A 15142-nucleotide genomic window follows, 5' to 3' on the forward strand; every position below is an offset into this window, starting at 1 on the left:
TAAAAGGGGTGAGTTCCTTTGAAGTGGTGCTTTTTTTTTAATGACTTTAAGAATTAAACTGAACTGATGATGATGTCTGTGGATGGGATTCATTCCGTTTGTATCTTTATTTCAGAACACCTAGATAAACTTCTGTCTGGACGCTATTTCTTTATGTACAGTAATAATCTTTGAAGGTCTTTATACTTTGCAGTCTAAGGCAGTTTAGCTCATTTCATCTCCTCAAATAGAAGCATTTACGTAATTTAGTTTTTCTGCTGTGAATTCCCAATGGGAGATTAACATGCTGAAGCTGTTATAGGTTCATTCACCTTCTCTTAATGTTACGTATGTTTTATGGAGGTTTTTTTTTTTTTTCCCAAATGTATAGAATATTGATCTTGAGGTAGCAGCTGCTCAAGGACAGAAATACTCACCAGGTACTGCAGGTACAGTTAAGACAGAAAGTAACAATTCATCCCTTAGGGAGCAGGCAACCGCTGCATTGGCCGGTGCGCCAACCATGAAGAGTGGGCCTCCTCCCTGAGCTGTTTCCTGTGTAATAAGGATGGAGTGAGTGTTTGTTTTTCTTGCCTACCAAGTTCAACAAACATGACTTAAACAGGTACAAATCTGTTAGAAGACACCACGTGAAGTCAGTTTTATAAACAGAACTGTATATTAGACTGAAAAGACGTCTAAAATATCTAGCAGATCTGATGTACTTCCCTTATTAATGCATAGGCTATGATTTGATTTTACGGAGGAGTTTGAACAGGTATTCTAACTTTATACCTTGCTATGAGAAATTAATGTTATCCTGTCATGTGAAGTGCTCCTGATGCAAAAGATGAAGAGTACCTTTATCTTTTTCAGCTTACCTCATCTTGGGAAACGGTTGCACAGAGAAAGAGCCAGTGCTCTATTTTAGCCTTTACATTTCTCTGAGAAGAGTTGAGTGAAACAGTAATTTCTCATTTTTTTTAACTGCTTATTAAACAAACTCCTCCAATAATCCTGACTGTTGGCAAAGTAAGTCCAAATTAACTCATATGAGGAGTAACCAAGTTATGTTCACATTCTGTCTCTTTAAAGTAAATCTTTTAAATCACTTCCTACTTGCTAATATGTCATTGTGATTCTCTGGTAAACATAGTTTCCACAGATTTAAGACACTTAATTTTGTAAACTTCATACAGAATACTTTCAAAAATTCTCAGTGTCGTTGAGAATGTTGCTTCACTTGAGGACGTCAGTCAGTTTGCAAAGTTCACTGACAAAATGGTTGTTTTAGGTGTTCCCTGTGTTGGGAACGTGGGTCAAGAAGACTGAGGAATGAAAGCTGCTAGCCTTTGAATTCAATGTTACAGACATTGTGTTCACTACACACACGAAATTTCAGAAATGAAATAATCAGGAAGAAAAGATACAGTAGGAAAGAGGTTGTCACTGACAAAATGAGAAGACAGAGCTCTAGCTGTTTGAACACATCCAGGAAATGCCCAGAATTAAGAAAGATTAAGAAAGCAGAGAGCTTATCTGACAAATTATAATCGAGCCTTTCACAGCAAAAATTACAGTGACTTTTGATTAATTCACCTTTTATTGATTCAAATTCATGCAGCTGCTTCCCTGTTCCTTTCTTATATCAATTCAAAGCGAATCTGAATTCCTTAGTTTGAGACTCTCCTTTTTAAAAATCAATTTCTGTCCTTTACCATGCTGTATAGCAAGGCGTGGGTTCTGTTAAATACTGCTATTCAACTGTATTTCCAGAAATTTGCCTACTTTCTGGCCCATTTACCTTTACTTGCTAAGTCTCCTAAATATGTGGTTGGAGCATGTGCTGTGGGCAAGAACATAATTCATTTCCCCATTTCACTCTATTTGACAAAACGAACACAAAAAGCCCTTACAATATCTGTGGTACTTCCTCAGTTTTCTAGCACTGCCAAGGCTACCACTAAACCATGGTTCTAAGGACTACATCTACACACATTCTAAATACCTCCAGGGTCATTGTCTCAATTACTTCCCTGGGCAGTCTGTTCCAATGCTTCACAACCTTCACTTCCTTTCAGTGAAGAAATTTTTCGTGATGTTCAATCCAAACCTCTCCTGGCATGAACTCAAGGTCATTTCTTCTCGTCCCATAGATTGGGAGAAGAGACTGACCCCCCCCCACCTTACTTACAGCCTCCTTTGATGTAGTTGGAGAGAGTGTTAAGGACTCCCCTGAGCCTCCTTTTCTCTAGGTTAAATAATCAGTTCCTTCAGCTGCTCCTCATAAGCCATCTTCTCTAGACTTCAACAGCTTCCTTGCCCTTCTTTGGCCATGTTCCAGCACCTCAGTGTTATATTTCTAAGAGTTAAACTGCAGGCTTACAGAAATGAAGCTTATCGCATTCTGAGCCCTTTGTCAGATCAAAAGCAGACCGAGGAGCAAAACGTGCATAAAATGCCTACCAAATGAAGCAGAATAGGAGCAACCAGATTTAGCTAGTTCTCTTCTCACTGCTGTCTTCCTCAAACCACAAGGAAGGCTCAGTGGAGTCTAAATGTATGTGCTTGCTGTGGAGTTGCGACTTCCAGTCTAGTATTACTGCATTTAATTATCTTTCCATCTTTATTGAAATCTCACTCCTAGGCTCACCAGCAGCTTAAAATCGGGCTGTCAGAGCTGCCAGTCAAACCTAAGCAATACTGTCATTCATTGATAACCCATTCTGTGGCCTATACAGTCTTAATCAAGCGAATCCTAATAATACCGGCTCTTCTCACGGCTTTCCCAATCTCCCAGAAGGACGGAAAAGCCCTCTGCAGTTCTCTGGGAAAGATGGCTTAAGAGCCCAGTTAATTGCGCTGCAAATCGCTGCGGACCGCTGACAGAGCCGTCTGACACGGGCTGCTGTCTCTGCTGCCCACACAGCATTAGGAACTCGCCTCGTCTTCGCAGCGTGGACTTCTCTTATAAGCCGTGCTGAGCTGAGGGGAAAGTGAAGAGAATACAGGGAATAACTGTGGTGTGAAAGGCACCGTTATTGAGCTGGGTGAGGCGAGGAGAGGAAGGGGAACCGCTCGCCGCTAATTTTAGCGCGGTGAGGCTATCCCAGGTCCCTCAGCGTGAAGACATGCTCTCATCGCACAGCACGGTACGCGCCGCGCGTCCCTCAGCGCCCGGCCTGAGTCATCCTCGTTCTTTGTCCCCTGTTCCTCAGGAAATGTCTGTGGGGGAGATTTCACTTAGCAGTGCAAACGCAACCGTTAGCAGTTATGTCTGCGGCAGTAATTCAAGCAGAAAACAAAACAGAGCCCCCGCTGCCCGGGAACAGCTCTTGCCACAACCCCTCGGCCGCCGTCCCCCGGGGCTGCGACTCAGCCCCGCCGCCCCTCACAGCTGCCGCCCCTCACGGCACGGCCGCGCGCCTCGCACCCCAATCCGCTCCCCCCGCCCCGCCGGGCCCAGCAGCATGACGTCACCCCCGAGCGCAGTGCGCAGGCGCAGCATTGCGGTCCCTCGGCCCGCGCCGCCCCCCCGCGGGAACAGCTGGGGGCCGTACCCACAATGCCGCGCGGCGCTGCCCGCTCCGCTCCATCATGGAGGCGGCCGCCGCAGCTGGCGCAGCTGGCGCAGCCCCGCTGCCCGCCGCCGCCCGGCCCCGCAGCCCCTGAGCCCCGCGCACCCCTCGGGCTCCAGCATGAGCGGCGGCAGCGGGGGCGGCTCCTCGGCACCCGGCCGCTTCGCCGACTACTTCGTGATCTGCGGGCTGGACACCGAGACCGGGCTGGAGCCGGACGAGCTCTCCGGTGAGTGCCGCGGGCGGGGGGCGGCGGCCGTTACCGGGACGCACCCGCGGGCGGCCGCCCCGCCGTTCTCCAGCCGCGGCCCTCGGCGCCGTGTCGCGCGGCGCCGGGCACGGCGGGGGCAGCGGCACGGGGCGGGGGCCGGCGCGGGGCTCCGGTTTGGGCGCCCCCCCGGTCCGGGCGGCGGTGCCCCGGGGGCCGCGGGGCCGCTCGGAACGCGGCGGCGCCCGTGGGAGCGTGTGGAACTTCGCGCGGAACGCGACCGAGTGCCGCTTCCCAACGGCGTGGGGAAAAGGGGGGGGGCAAGGAGAGCGTTTGTTATTCGCGACCACCTCGGCCTCGAGCAGCGATCTGCGGCGCTCCTTCCGGAGCGTGGTGGCACGCACCAACTTTTGGTGAGGCAGCCCGGCCTCCTGGGACGCTCTGGTGACGAGGAATGGGGTTTTAGAGAGAAAGTAGCAGTTGTTTTACTTGTCGTGTTCTGTTTTTTGATTCTCCGTGGGATACGGGTTCTCCTCCTGCAGCACCTAACAGAAACAGCGTTAAGAACGACCGGCTTTGTTAGAGAACGTGCTGCGTGTGTACGTTTGGGGCCAGCGGTGTCCTGCAGCGCGGTGCCAAAGCCGTGCTTGAGGGCTGCCCGGCTGCCCTTTGTTGTGGCTGTGCCTGGGGGTCAGCCTTGGCCTCGCCTCGCGGGCTGCGATTGCATGGCGTTGCTCAGAAAGGTGCACCGCTGCCATGGTGAAAGCTTGGCCTCCTTAGTTCTCCGGTCGTGCGTTTGAGCTCGGAACCGCTGGTGGTGTGGTTGGTTGGTTGGTTGTTAACTGCCTCGATCGTATCGTGTGTATTTGTTTCGCTCACTTGGCTCTATAAGGCGTGTTTGTTTTGCATCTGCCTTAAAAGCGCCGTGTGAATTAATGCCTGTTTCTTGTAGGGTGAAACGTATGCGATGGAACTCGTCTGTTGCGATGAACTCTGCTCAGTTTGGGCTATGATAACTTCCTTCTTTTAATGACTTGACAGACAATTTCTCCTCAGTTCCTGGTGCTGAGCAGGACCTTACCTTCACCCTTCACTTCACAGTGGCTGCAGGCTACAGTTTGAGGTTTCTCTACAGTGTAATGGTCTGCGCTTTAATGGCCTTTTGAATTACAGCGGCAGCTCAACGTAAGAACTACAGGAGAACAAAATGCAGCGTGACTTCCTTGCAGGATATGGGCCTGGGGGAGGAATAGGTGTGCGTTGTGATGGGGAAGGCTGGACTGCGTGTGGCCTGAGGAACAGGTTAAGAACAAAAAAGAAGAGGGAGGAATGAGGAGAAGGAGAAGAAGTTGGTAGCGTCCCAACGGAAGAGCTAGCCAGAATTGCAGTGTGTTTTGTTGAGTTTGCTGCGTTATTAATAATGCACGGCAGTGGCACTGATAATGCTTCCTAAATCATCTTTTAGGTTACAGCCTCTTCCAGTGCCCGCTGATACACGTGCAAAGGGCCTCCGTTGGTTTCAGTGGGTTTTGGGTCAGGCTTTGAAACACTCTGTACTTCCTGGAAGGTTTTCTTGTTTGAATGAAAGCCTTATTGTGGAGTAGGGCTTTTTGTCTGGCTGTATTTTTTTTTTTTCCCCACTTGTTATTTCTGTGCTGAAAAATAGGACCTGAATCCTTGCCCTCCCGTGACAGTCTGCTTCCGAAGCGTCCATTGTTGGGGGAGCGGCAGCAGCCCCGGCTGCCGGCTGAGGCTGCGGGTCCCCGCGGGGCTCCCCTGCGCCAGGGCCGCGCTGTGCAGCCGGCACGGCATGATGTCATCACCGGCCCGCCGCAGGGAGCGGGGAGCCGCCGGGCGCTGCGGGCACCGGGTGCTGCCGGTAGGGCAACAGGCCTGGGAGGCTGTGGGCATTGCGGGCCTTCAGCTGCGCTGGCCGTAACGCAGCCTCCCCGCGAGCTCGGCGGTGGAGCCTGAGAGCAAGGATTGATGCTCGGTCTGGTTCCTGCTTGAGCAGACACCTGTGCTAGCCTCGCTCCTTTGTGCGTTGGAAGCTTGCTAAACAGCACAGCCATGCTATTCTTTTTTTTCCTGAGTGATGGAAAATGTACAGTTGATGCTATGTGATGCTATGTGATGCTATGCTACACATTCATGTTGTTTTCTATCGGTGTGTAAAGTGATGTTTGCTTTCTTGTGATATAATGAAAAATAGCATATGTAGAGCTTTCTAGTTAGCTAAAGATATTTCCTGTAGCTTGGGCCCTTCTGTCCACAGGTGTGTGGTGGTTATCTGCTTTTCTCATCCCAATGATTGTGTTGTTAGTGGGGGGGGACTTGTCAGAAGCAGGAGGCAGAATTTTGCTGGAGGGAGGTAGAACAAACCCACAGACAAACATAGAGCTCCTGGGGGTTAGATCTTACTGAAACTTCATCCAGCAGCAGGTTCTGTGCTGGACTGGGGAGGGCTGAGGTATGTTTCCCAGTGATAACAGGGTGCTGGAAGTGATGACAGGTCTCTTAGGTGCTGTGCAATATTTTGTGACAGATACTTCTTCAAAGAGGAAATGATGAAACACATCAACTACCAACAATCCTTGTGTGTTACGACTCATAATGCTGCAACATCATGGTGGGATTTCCTAATCTCTATTGAAGAGTGCGTCCTGGAGAGGAGAACAAAGTGGTGCATTGTCTTCCTGCTGGAATCCCTTCCGTGTTGAATTGCTTGGATGAGAGCTGAGTGATGGTGAAAGTAGTTGGAATTGTTATTCCAGGTTCTTTTTCTCTAAAGATTTTGTTTTCGTTTCCTCTTCTGTGATGTGTGAACTTTTACCAACCACTTGCCAGTAGTTTGTTTATTATGTAGTGGCAGGGTGATGGATGAACTTGCTGTTGCGTTACTTACATGTAAGTTGCCTTTACATAATGTGAAATTCAGACACAAATACCTGGGCGCTGTATCCTCACCCCATGCTTCCAGTATTGCGTGTGCCTCCGTAGTCGTGAATGCCGTATTGCAAAGACGGTAGTAGTTATTTTGGGAATAGCAGCATTACAAAGAGATGTAGTTGGACAAAGAAACTGCTTATAATCTCTGAAGAAAAGGATGATGATTTACAAATAGGATTGTTGAAAAAACAAGAACAAAAAGACCCCAACAACAACAAAAAAAACCAACCAAACCCAATCATGCCCTGGAGGACCAATGCCAGTGGTCCATGTGTCACCCATATTTCTTTTTGCCGTTCTTCCCAGTCGGAACAGATCATACAAGGTGTGGTCCCGAGATGAATTTATTCAATAGGGAAACTCTTGTTTCTTTTACCAAGATCTGTGTCTTAGTGCTTTGAGTTGTCGGTCTGATGATGGGCTTCGTTCTTGAAGGAAGATGCAAGCGGTTGTTAGGTGAAGGCATGTATCCAGGCTTTGTCCTTCCTGTAGACACTTCCAGTGTGCTTTTTCAGAATCCATACTTGCTTTCTATTTACTCTATGAGAATGTAATACTATTTTAATTATCCTTAATCTCCCATAGCCTTGCTTGCGTTTTTTGAGTGGCGTTGAGGCAAGATCAGGATATATCAATGATGGAGCATCACGGGACTGATCAGGAGTAACGCATGTATGTGCTGTTCTGGATTGGTGCAGCAGTTTCCTGCTGTAATGCTGTTGTTGGCTGCTGTGTTAGCCTGCAAGTTCAACACACTTAAGAAGTTGTAGGTTTTCAGTTTGCCTCAGAGGTATTTGTCAGGAGTGCCTAAAAGGAAGCCTGGAGGAGAAGAGCAAGCGCAGAACAGCAGGAAGCCCATTTCTGACTCATGTTTGGCTTTATTTTTTATTTTTATTTTTATTTTCCTCTTTAGGACACTTATTTCTGGGAATTAATTAATGCATTTTGGGATTGGAGCCCACTGTGGTTTTTGCAGTGAAGTTTAACAGCATTGTTTGTTCCTGGGGTAAATAGTGTGTGAGCATGTCTTGCTGCAGCAATAGTGCCAACACTCACTGCAGAAACTGTGTCAGTAGGAACCACTGCTTGATTTCGCCATAAGCTGAAGTGTTTTCTTCCTTTTCCTTTTGCCTCTCTTTGTCCCTAATATAGATGGCACCAGTACAAGCATTGTACAGTTCCTTAACAGCGCACCTCCTCCCTCAGGCATTCCCTCCAAGGCTGAAGGAAGGCTTTTCACTTCCTTTGCTCCTCTGAGACTGCTGGCTCCATGAAATGTTGGCTCCGTGGAGGCCCCTCCAGCAGCACCATGGCTCAGACCCTGCACTCTTCTCACACAGGTCACTGTGGATGTGCAATAGGTGTTGATAGCTTTTGGCCGGGCTTACACCGGCACATGTGAAACGCTTTAATCCACAGAACAGTTTATTCCACTGCACCCTGCCCCCTCTGTCTTTTCCCAAGAAGCCCGAGTTGTTTGCCATGTTTGAGTGCCAAAAAAGATCTTTTGTCTCTTTGGGAACTGAGGCAGACGTGCTAGGGTAGCTGATATGAAGAATAAAGAATGGGAGAGCTGATGTAAGGGGGAAGCAGCTGTGCTTTGCTGCACCGCTTTTGGAGTCGGGGTTTATTAGGTGATGTTTCTATAACACCAACTGTGTGGTTATCGCTTTTGCTTTAGAAAATCTTTCCCCACGTCCTGAAACACTTCCTTCTCCCATCTTCCGCCATTCAGTTACAGATTCAGCTTATTTGTAAGGGTCTTAATTAAAGTGGGAGGAAGGGGAAGAGTTACAGGCTTTTGTTCCTAATTTCAGAGTAGACTAATGATGCTAAGAATGTGTCGTAAGAATGTAGCATACAAGGCAGGCTTCTGAAACCTTCTTTTGAAAGGCATTGGAGTTTCACATCCGTAAGGCAGGGCACACAAAGTTGGGTAGTTGGAAGATTTTCTGTTCCTTTGCTCTTTTCTGTTTTGTTTTTCTTGTGTGTGTTCCTTTGCGGTTTCTCCTGCAAGAGAACTATACAAAGAAAATCTTACATGGATTTTTTCGGGCAATACTGCTGCTTGCAAATAATAAAGCAGAGTTTTTCTAAATCTTTGAATTATTGATCCTGTAGTTCCAAAATGCTATGGCTGTTTTTATCTGCCTTTTGGGCAAGCAGTGTTCTACTTGAGTGTTCTTGGTAATGCTTCTCATACTGCTCTTTTGAATTCCCCCTGACCTGCAGGGCTCACGTAGCAGAAGTAATGCATGTAAAGTGACAGTGTCAGAAACAATTACTTACTGACGTGTGTTGTGCAGTAATCATTCTCTCTGAGTTTCTTGACAAGCCTTTTGGATTTGTGGTTTATAGTTGAGTTTGCTGTGAATTAGAATGCTAACCCTAAGAGGCATGAAATATTACTGCACAGAGAAATGATCAAGCATTCAAACACAGACCGATGAGTGATGAAGAATTTACTTTGGGTGCTTCTTCTAAAGGTTTCTTTCTCATTCTTTCTAGGAAAATGCTGCTTTGCTTATTTGATGGATAAAGACTCCTTTAGTTTCAAACCTTCCTGTGGAAGTGTAGAATATTGTCTTACTTTATTTAGTCATCTGCCACAATCAGGTACAGCGTATACCTTTGTACTGCATCATTTATATTAGTACTCAAATATCTTGAGAGAGAAACTTGGTTGCATTCCGTGGCTAAGTGATCTGCAGTCTGATAACAAGGCGATCCTAGCCAACTTTTTTATTTGCATGTAGAGCAACGTTTCAATGTTTAGCTGAGTGAGGAAACAAAGTGGGCTCACAGTGACAAATTTTCTTCCAGCATGACTTCAGGAGAGCTTGGGAAACACTTCTTGCAACTGTACTTGCTACTCTCTGTATTTGCAGTTGCAGGAAGACGTGGGGAGGGATGCTGAGGTTGCTGCAGTGTACTGTACTGAGCTGTATGTTGCTTCTGACCTTTACGACCCTTATTTTTTGTCAACTATTCTACTATTTGCATATATTGCTTATTTCTCCTTGCCTTGCTGTTTTCAGCAAACTCCCTTACCACTGTTATGTCCTGGGTTTGTTTTCCAAGCCCATCACTAACTCACTGAGCTGCCCTCAGTATTACCTCGGGGAGAAGTCCCACTACCAGCTCTAACCAGCATGGGAATGTCCCGTCCCTTTCTGGCTCACTTATGTGGGTGGTCTGAGAGGTTGAAATGTGGGAGACCTCATTCTGTAGTTTCCCTGAGGACTGGTTAAATTCCTATTTATCAGCATCATTTCTGAGGAAAAGGTCTGGCAGAGATTTTGTGGCAGCCCAGGCCAATCGCAACTGTAATCCCAAGTCTGTCCTTACTGTGATCGTGTGCCTTACATGAGGACTGGCTGGTCCTGTTGGTCATGGATCACTGTAGCAGGTTCCAGGGAGCACCAGGCCCCGGAAGGAGGGAAGAGGTTGGCAGTGCACAGCCATTGACCGAACTGGTGTGTTGTGGACCTCCAGCTCCTAAGGGTTTTGTAATCTAGAGGGTGTGCATTGTGCTCTGTGAGGTTGCTTCTAGGACTGCATGTCCATTGCATGCACGGAGCGTTGGGTAGCTGTCACAGTGTTCACCTCTCCCGTGGAAGTTCATTCATCTGTGAACTGATGCTGTGAAGAACCTGACTCTTCTGGTCTCTTCCATTTCATATTTCTAGTACATGTAAATGAATTCTGTTCCATTCTGAAGATAGGCCATTCTTTTTGTTTCTCAGCCTCTTCTTTTGCATGCATTTCAGCTTTGTTCTGTGATAGAAGCTCAGCCCTGCTCCCTGCTGTGGGTGAGAACACGCCCGGTATTGTAACTTTGAATGCTGCTTCTGTTGTTTAGTTGAAAACAGAGCCAGAGGTCCTTCTGTCTTTTTGCTCTGGCTAATGCAGGAAAAAAAAGTCTTGTAAGAGATTTTCATTTTTAAGATCAGTTCTTTGAAAACTTTCATCAGGCAGTCTTAGTTGAAATGTGTCACATCCATCTTACTGTCCTGTGCCGCTTACTCAGTATTTCTCTCAAACAAGCAAACAAAACCCAACAACTTAGGATGCTTTTAAAGGTATGAGTTGGGGACGTTCTTGTTTCATCTGCATTGGATTCTTTATAGTTTCTTCTGCCACTTCCCTGGGCCACCTCTTCCCACCTTCCTTGAAACTGCACAAGGAAAGGAGAAGATTTTCATTCCCTGGGCCTGCAGTCACAGAATACAGATGTTCTCGACTGGTTTTCTTTGGTGGTTTAAAACTGTTGCTGCAGTTTTTGAGTGTATTCCTGAGGATGTGTGGCGGTGTGTTTTGTTATCAACTGGGTGAATACAGACTTAAATTACACGTGGATATCTATAATTTCTCGTTTTCATTTGTCATAGAGGGCTTAGAAGAATATGCGCCACTGAAGGAATGGATGGTCAAGATATGCTTTGTATCCAGGGACACTTACACCAAATAACCAGTTACACAGTGAAAGTAACTCTTATTTTTTTTGTTTCAGTGCACAGTGAGGTTCTTTGTGTCACAGTTGTTGAAAAGCTGAGAAGAAAAAGAAACTGAGAAAACAAAAGTGTCTTTTCCAGTCAGCAGATCTGGAATGAACCTGTCTCTTTGTCCTTCTTATCTTTCTAGTGGCTGCAAGAGGAAGAAGTACGTTGTTCATTGAATGCTGAAATATAGGTTGTATGGTGAAAGGAATGTGTTCTCGTGGGATTGGGATAAGGAGCAAGTTTGGGTTCCTTCGATGACAAACAGGCAAAAAACTCCTAGGAGCCTTTAATTGCACTGCTTATTCTCTTTGTCTTCTCTCTGCTTCCTCTAAATAAAATCCTTTGTTGTTTTTATTTTTTACAGCTGAAGGATGGCACTCCACCCAACCTACATTTCTATTACACTTAAGTAGAGGGTAGCGTGTCCCTAACACACATTTCTACCTTTATTTTAGAAAGGCAGGCAGAGGACTTCCTTTGCCTTTGAGCTCTTTTCTCAGCCAAAGCAGAACTGTAACTTGCATAGAGGAGTCTTTGGAGGGAGTCACAGCTGTGAGTGTTGTTGGTCATAGATTTCTTATAAGTCCTAGGAAATAACAGCCATTAGAGACAACGGGCAAAACCCCCAATTCACTGCATACAGTGGATGTGAAACCTCCAATTCCAATTGCTAAAGCAGCGATACTGCAAAAAAAAAAAAAAAGAAAAGTGATTCTGAAGATTTTTTTCATATAAATAACTCAAACCATTTTCAAAATGGTTAAAAGTCCCAGTTTGAGCAATAAATTAATTAGTCTAGCCATCACTTCAGCTTGCGCTGTGTCTTATGGTCTTGCCAGCAGCGAGGGGAGGAGGGGATAGAAGTGCAGGACAGTGGGTTAGTGTGTTTCGGCATAAAAGAGAAGAGTTCTTTTCAGTGTGTATCCAAGAAAGAGCTTCTCTCAGAAAGGGAATCCTCTGATGAGAAATACACGTGGTTCTGCTTAGGGAGAAGGAGCTGGAAGGAAGGAAGCAAGTCATAATCTGAAGACGTTTGTCCGCAGATGGAATGACTGCTTACAGGTCTTGCAGCTGCATCTTTCCTTGAATCACGGTTTTCATTCCATGAATTCTCATTCAGTGACTTTCTTACCTTAGTCTGCCAAACTGTCATTGTTTATTTCCTAGTTTGTAGAGTTTTGTAGTTAAATATCGATCAACATTTGTTAAAGAAGGAATCAGAGAAAGGCATTTCTTTTATTTTTTTTCCATTCTTTTGAAATAGTGGCTAATTATTGGTTTATTAATAGCTCTCTAGCTATGCGCTGAAATTACTTTTCTTTAACATTACGATGTGGAGTCCTAACAAATCATTCTTGTGATAGAAAGCATCTATTTCTGTGTTTCTGAGAGCATATCTGAGAATGGCCAGTTTCTCTATAGCCTGTGTTTCATCCCAGTGCCAAGTGGGAATCCCTGAAGTTCAGCCACCTCTGGGAATAAGTTAGGATGGTATTGCTCTCCAGAGGCAAAGTCTGGGCTTTCTGCCTTTTATTTCTTGTTTATTTTTTGAAGGGCTAGAATGGATCAGTAGGATTACCATCACATTTCACATCTAGTATGATGCAGGCCATATACAGATTAAGTTACTTGCTTGTTTTTTCTTGTTTTACTTTCTCATAAGGCTTGGAAACAGTCTTATTTTTAATGCAACTGCTTTTGCTTTAATTTTTAAGGCATTGGTTCTTGACATTACTGTCTTTGCACGTCTACGTGCATTTTTAACACCTGTATTTTGCAGTGTAACCTGATCAACTATTGGCTATCTGGCAGCCAGGGCGCATACTATCTGTTCCCTCCAGTGTCGTTATCCTCTGCTACCCATGCTACCCATCGGTCTTGCCTCTGATTTCTCTAATTTTCTTCTACTCTTTCATCTCTTCTGCAGCATGGATTCCAGATATATACACGCTGTTTTACCAGCTGGTTATTTTTGTTTAGACTTGGACCAGGTATTTTAGAGCTGGAGTGATTTTTATGCTCATTAAGCATGATTTATAAAGATAACGTTCTTTCCAGAAAAATGTCTTTGTGTCTGTAACCTCGTTGCACATACTGAGAAAGTGGTTGCTGGTTGAACTGGGGATCCTACTGCCATTTGTGACATCAGCTGCTGGTTTTAGATTAACTTCATTCTAAATGTGTTGTGGAATGCTTCCATTCCCATATTTTTGCGAACAATTTGGACTTCTTCATATGTGTTGTGCCCCATGACAGGCATGTTACTGCAGTTACTTTGTTTTCATCCAAAAGCCAAGACTAAGAAAGATGCATTTAAAAATGTTATATGATATGCATTTTCACCCGAGTGTAAATGTTACTGTTTGCTTTAATGCATTTTTAACATTCAAAGCAGAATAAAATTAACAAAATATATTATTAATATATGCACATGTATATAGTATCTTGTTGCATATAGTGTCTGTGTATTGAGTTGGTCCTCTAGTCTGGTTTGCTGCAGGCTTTTTCAAAGCACAGTGGAGATGCAGTATTAAGGCAGCTTGGCTGTTCTCTGGATGGTGTTTATAATTCATGCATTGTTCGTATTCCTGTGTTGACTGACTTCTGATCTGCAGTCCACTCTTTGGAAAACCTGGCAGTCATGGCCAGCCTGATGTTGAGCCCTTACCCTGTGCAATCTGCAATGGGTCCCGCCATTGCAAGACTCTTTAAGCTGTGGGATAGGAAATGAAGAGGTAAATGGTGTGGTTATAGGGTTCTCTAGGGACTCTTGAATCCTAACTTCCATTTCTCTAGTGTGCTGTTTAGCTAAGGAAGCTGCCCAAAATGTGTGGTTCATAATTGCTGGTGCAGATTGCCGTTATTCATTTGTTTAGTTACAGTAATATGAACTGTTTTGTGATTAATCTGTTTTATGTTGATTGTCATAAGATGTTCATGTACAGCCTGTGTATGCTTAAATGAGAGTATCCTTATGTAGAAAATACAGCTGTTTTGTTTTGATTACTTATGATCTCCAATATAATTTTCCATTAAAAGATGTCACGTATGTGGTAAACATGCATCGAAACTCAGTGGGTTGAATGAATAGCAGGCTATATCACAGGAATTTAAAGAAACAAGCTGCTCGGCATGACAAGGGCAACAAACTGTTTAATGAGAATCAGTAGAGCTTTGTTTTGCAATTATTTTGAGCAGGTCTGCAGGCTCAGTGAACAAATGAAGGTGGTAATATTAACAATTCTTGAAAACCAGTGTTGCGTGACCGTTCAGTTCTTCTGTCAGGCACTGGCAGTAAGTAGGATAGCTGCTTCTGAGTTGCTCTTCGCTGCTGTGGCAGGAAAATTGAGCCAGTTCTACCTCTCTAATACCTGTTCAGAGACTTTTTTTTTTTCTAGCCAGTATTCCGGGAGAGATTTCTGTAGTTCTTAGCCTTGAATGGTTGTTTATTTTTGTTTTTAAGAGTTGTAGCACTACAGTTGTGTTATGAAAACTGAATCCAAACGATGAATTGATAGCATATGTAAAATCCTATAGTTCAGTTAAATAAAGAAAGAAAGAAATTATGAAGTATCCCTAGAATTTTTTTGATCCAGTTTGCCCCTTCTCAGGAAGAACAGTTTAAGCAAACAGTCCACCTAAATATGTATTGCTTCTGTTGCTGCAAGCTACCTGGAAGAAACTGTATGTTTGGCAGGCATGGCTTGGGTTTACAGCATGTGTTAATAGTTTTGATTCAGCTGTAGCTTATTTCATGACAGCATGTGAAGATGTTTCTTCAACTTAACATTTCTATATGGAGCTAATAACAGTGACAGCAGCCATGAATTCTCCTCCCCTCTGTTCAGCTTGCAAACGGAACATTGCAAGTGGCATAGTCAGAAGAGAAGGGAAAGAAGCAAGGGGTGTTTGTCTTTTTGAATAAC

At 45.0% G+C, this 15142-nt stretch overlaps 1 protein-coding gene and 1 long non-coding RNA gene across 6 annotated transcripts in view; one reads left to right on the plus strand and one right to left on the minus strand.

Annotated features, from left to right (window-relative positions):
• Positions 1-952: 952 nt before the first annotated feature.
• LOC124418386 lies at positions 953-3933 on the minus strand. The gene is made up of 2 exons (XR_006939440.1): positions 3663-3933; positions 953-3204 (listed from the first exon to the last, which is right to left on the minus strand). It is a non-coding gene; the product is annotated as an uncharacterized LOC124418386 (long non-coding RNA).
• The window catches only part of DENND5A (DENN domain containing 5A), a 59791-nt gene continuing 48200 nt past the window's right edge, over positions 3552-15142 (plus strand). For all 5 annotated transcript variants that reach the window (XM_015286468.4, XM_015286470.4, XM_015286469.4 and 2 more), the window contains exon 1: positions 3552-3786. In XM_015286468.4, coding sequence (XP_015141954.1) covers positions 3678-3786 — 109 coding nt within the window. In that variant the 5' untranslated portion in view covers positions 3552-3677. The remainder of the gene's footprint in view (positions 3787-15142) is intronic.

The sequence above is a fragment of the Gallus gallus genome, chromosome 5, assembly GCF_016699485.2.
Source record: "Gallus gallus isolate bGalGal1 chromosome 5, bGalGal1.mat.broiler.GRCg7b, whole genome shotgun sequence".
Classification (NCBI taxonomy): Eukaryota; Metazoa; Chordata; class Aves; order Galliformes; family Phasianidae; genus Gallus; species Gallus gallus.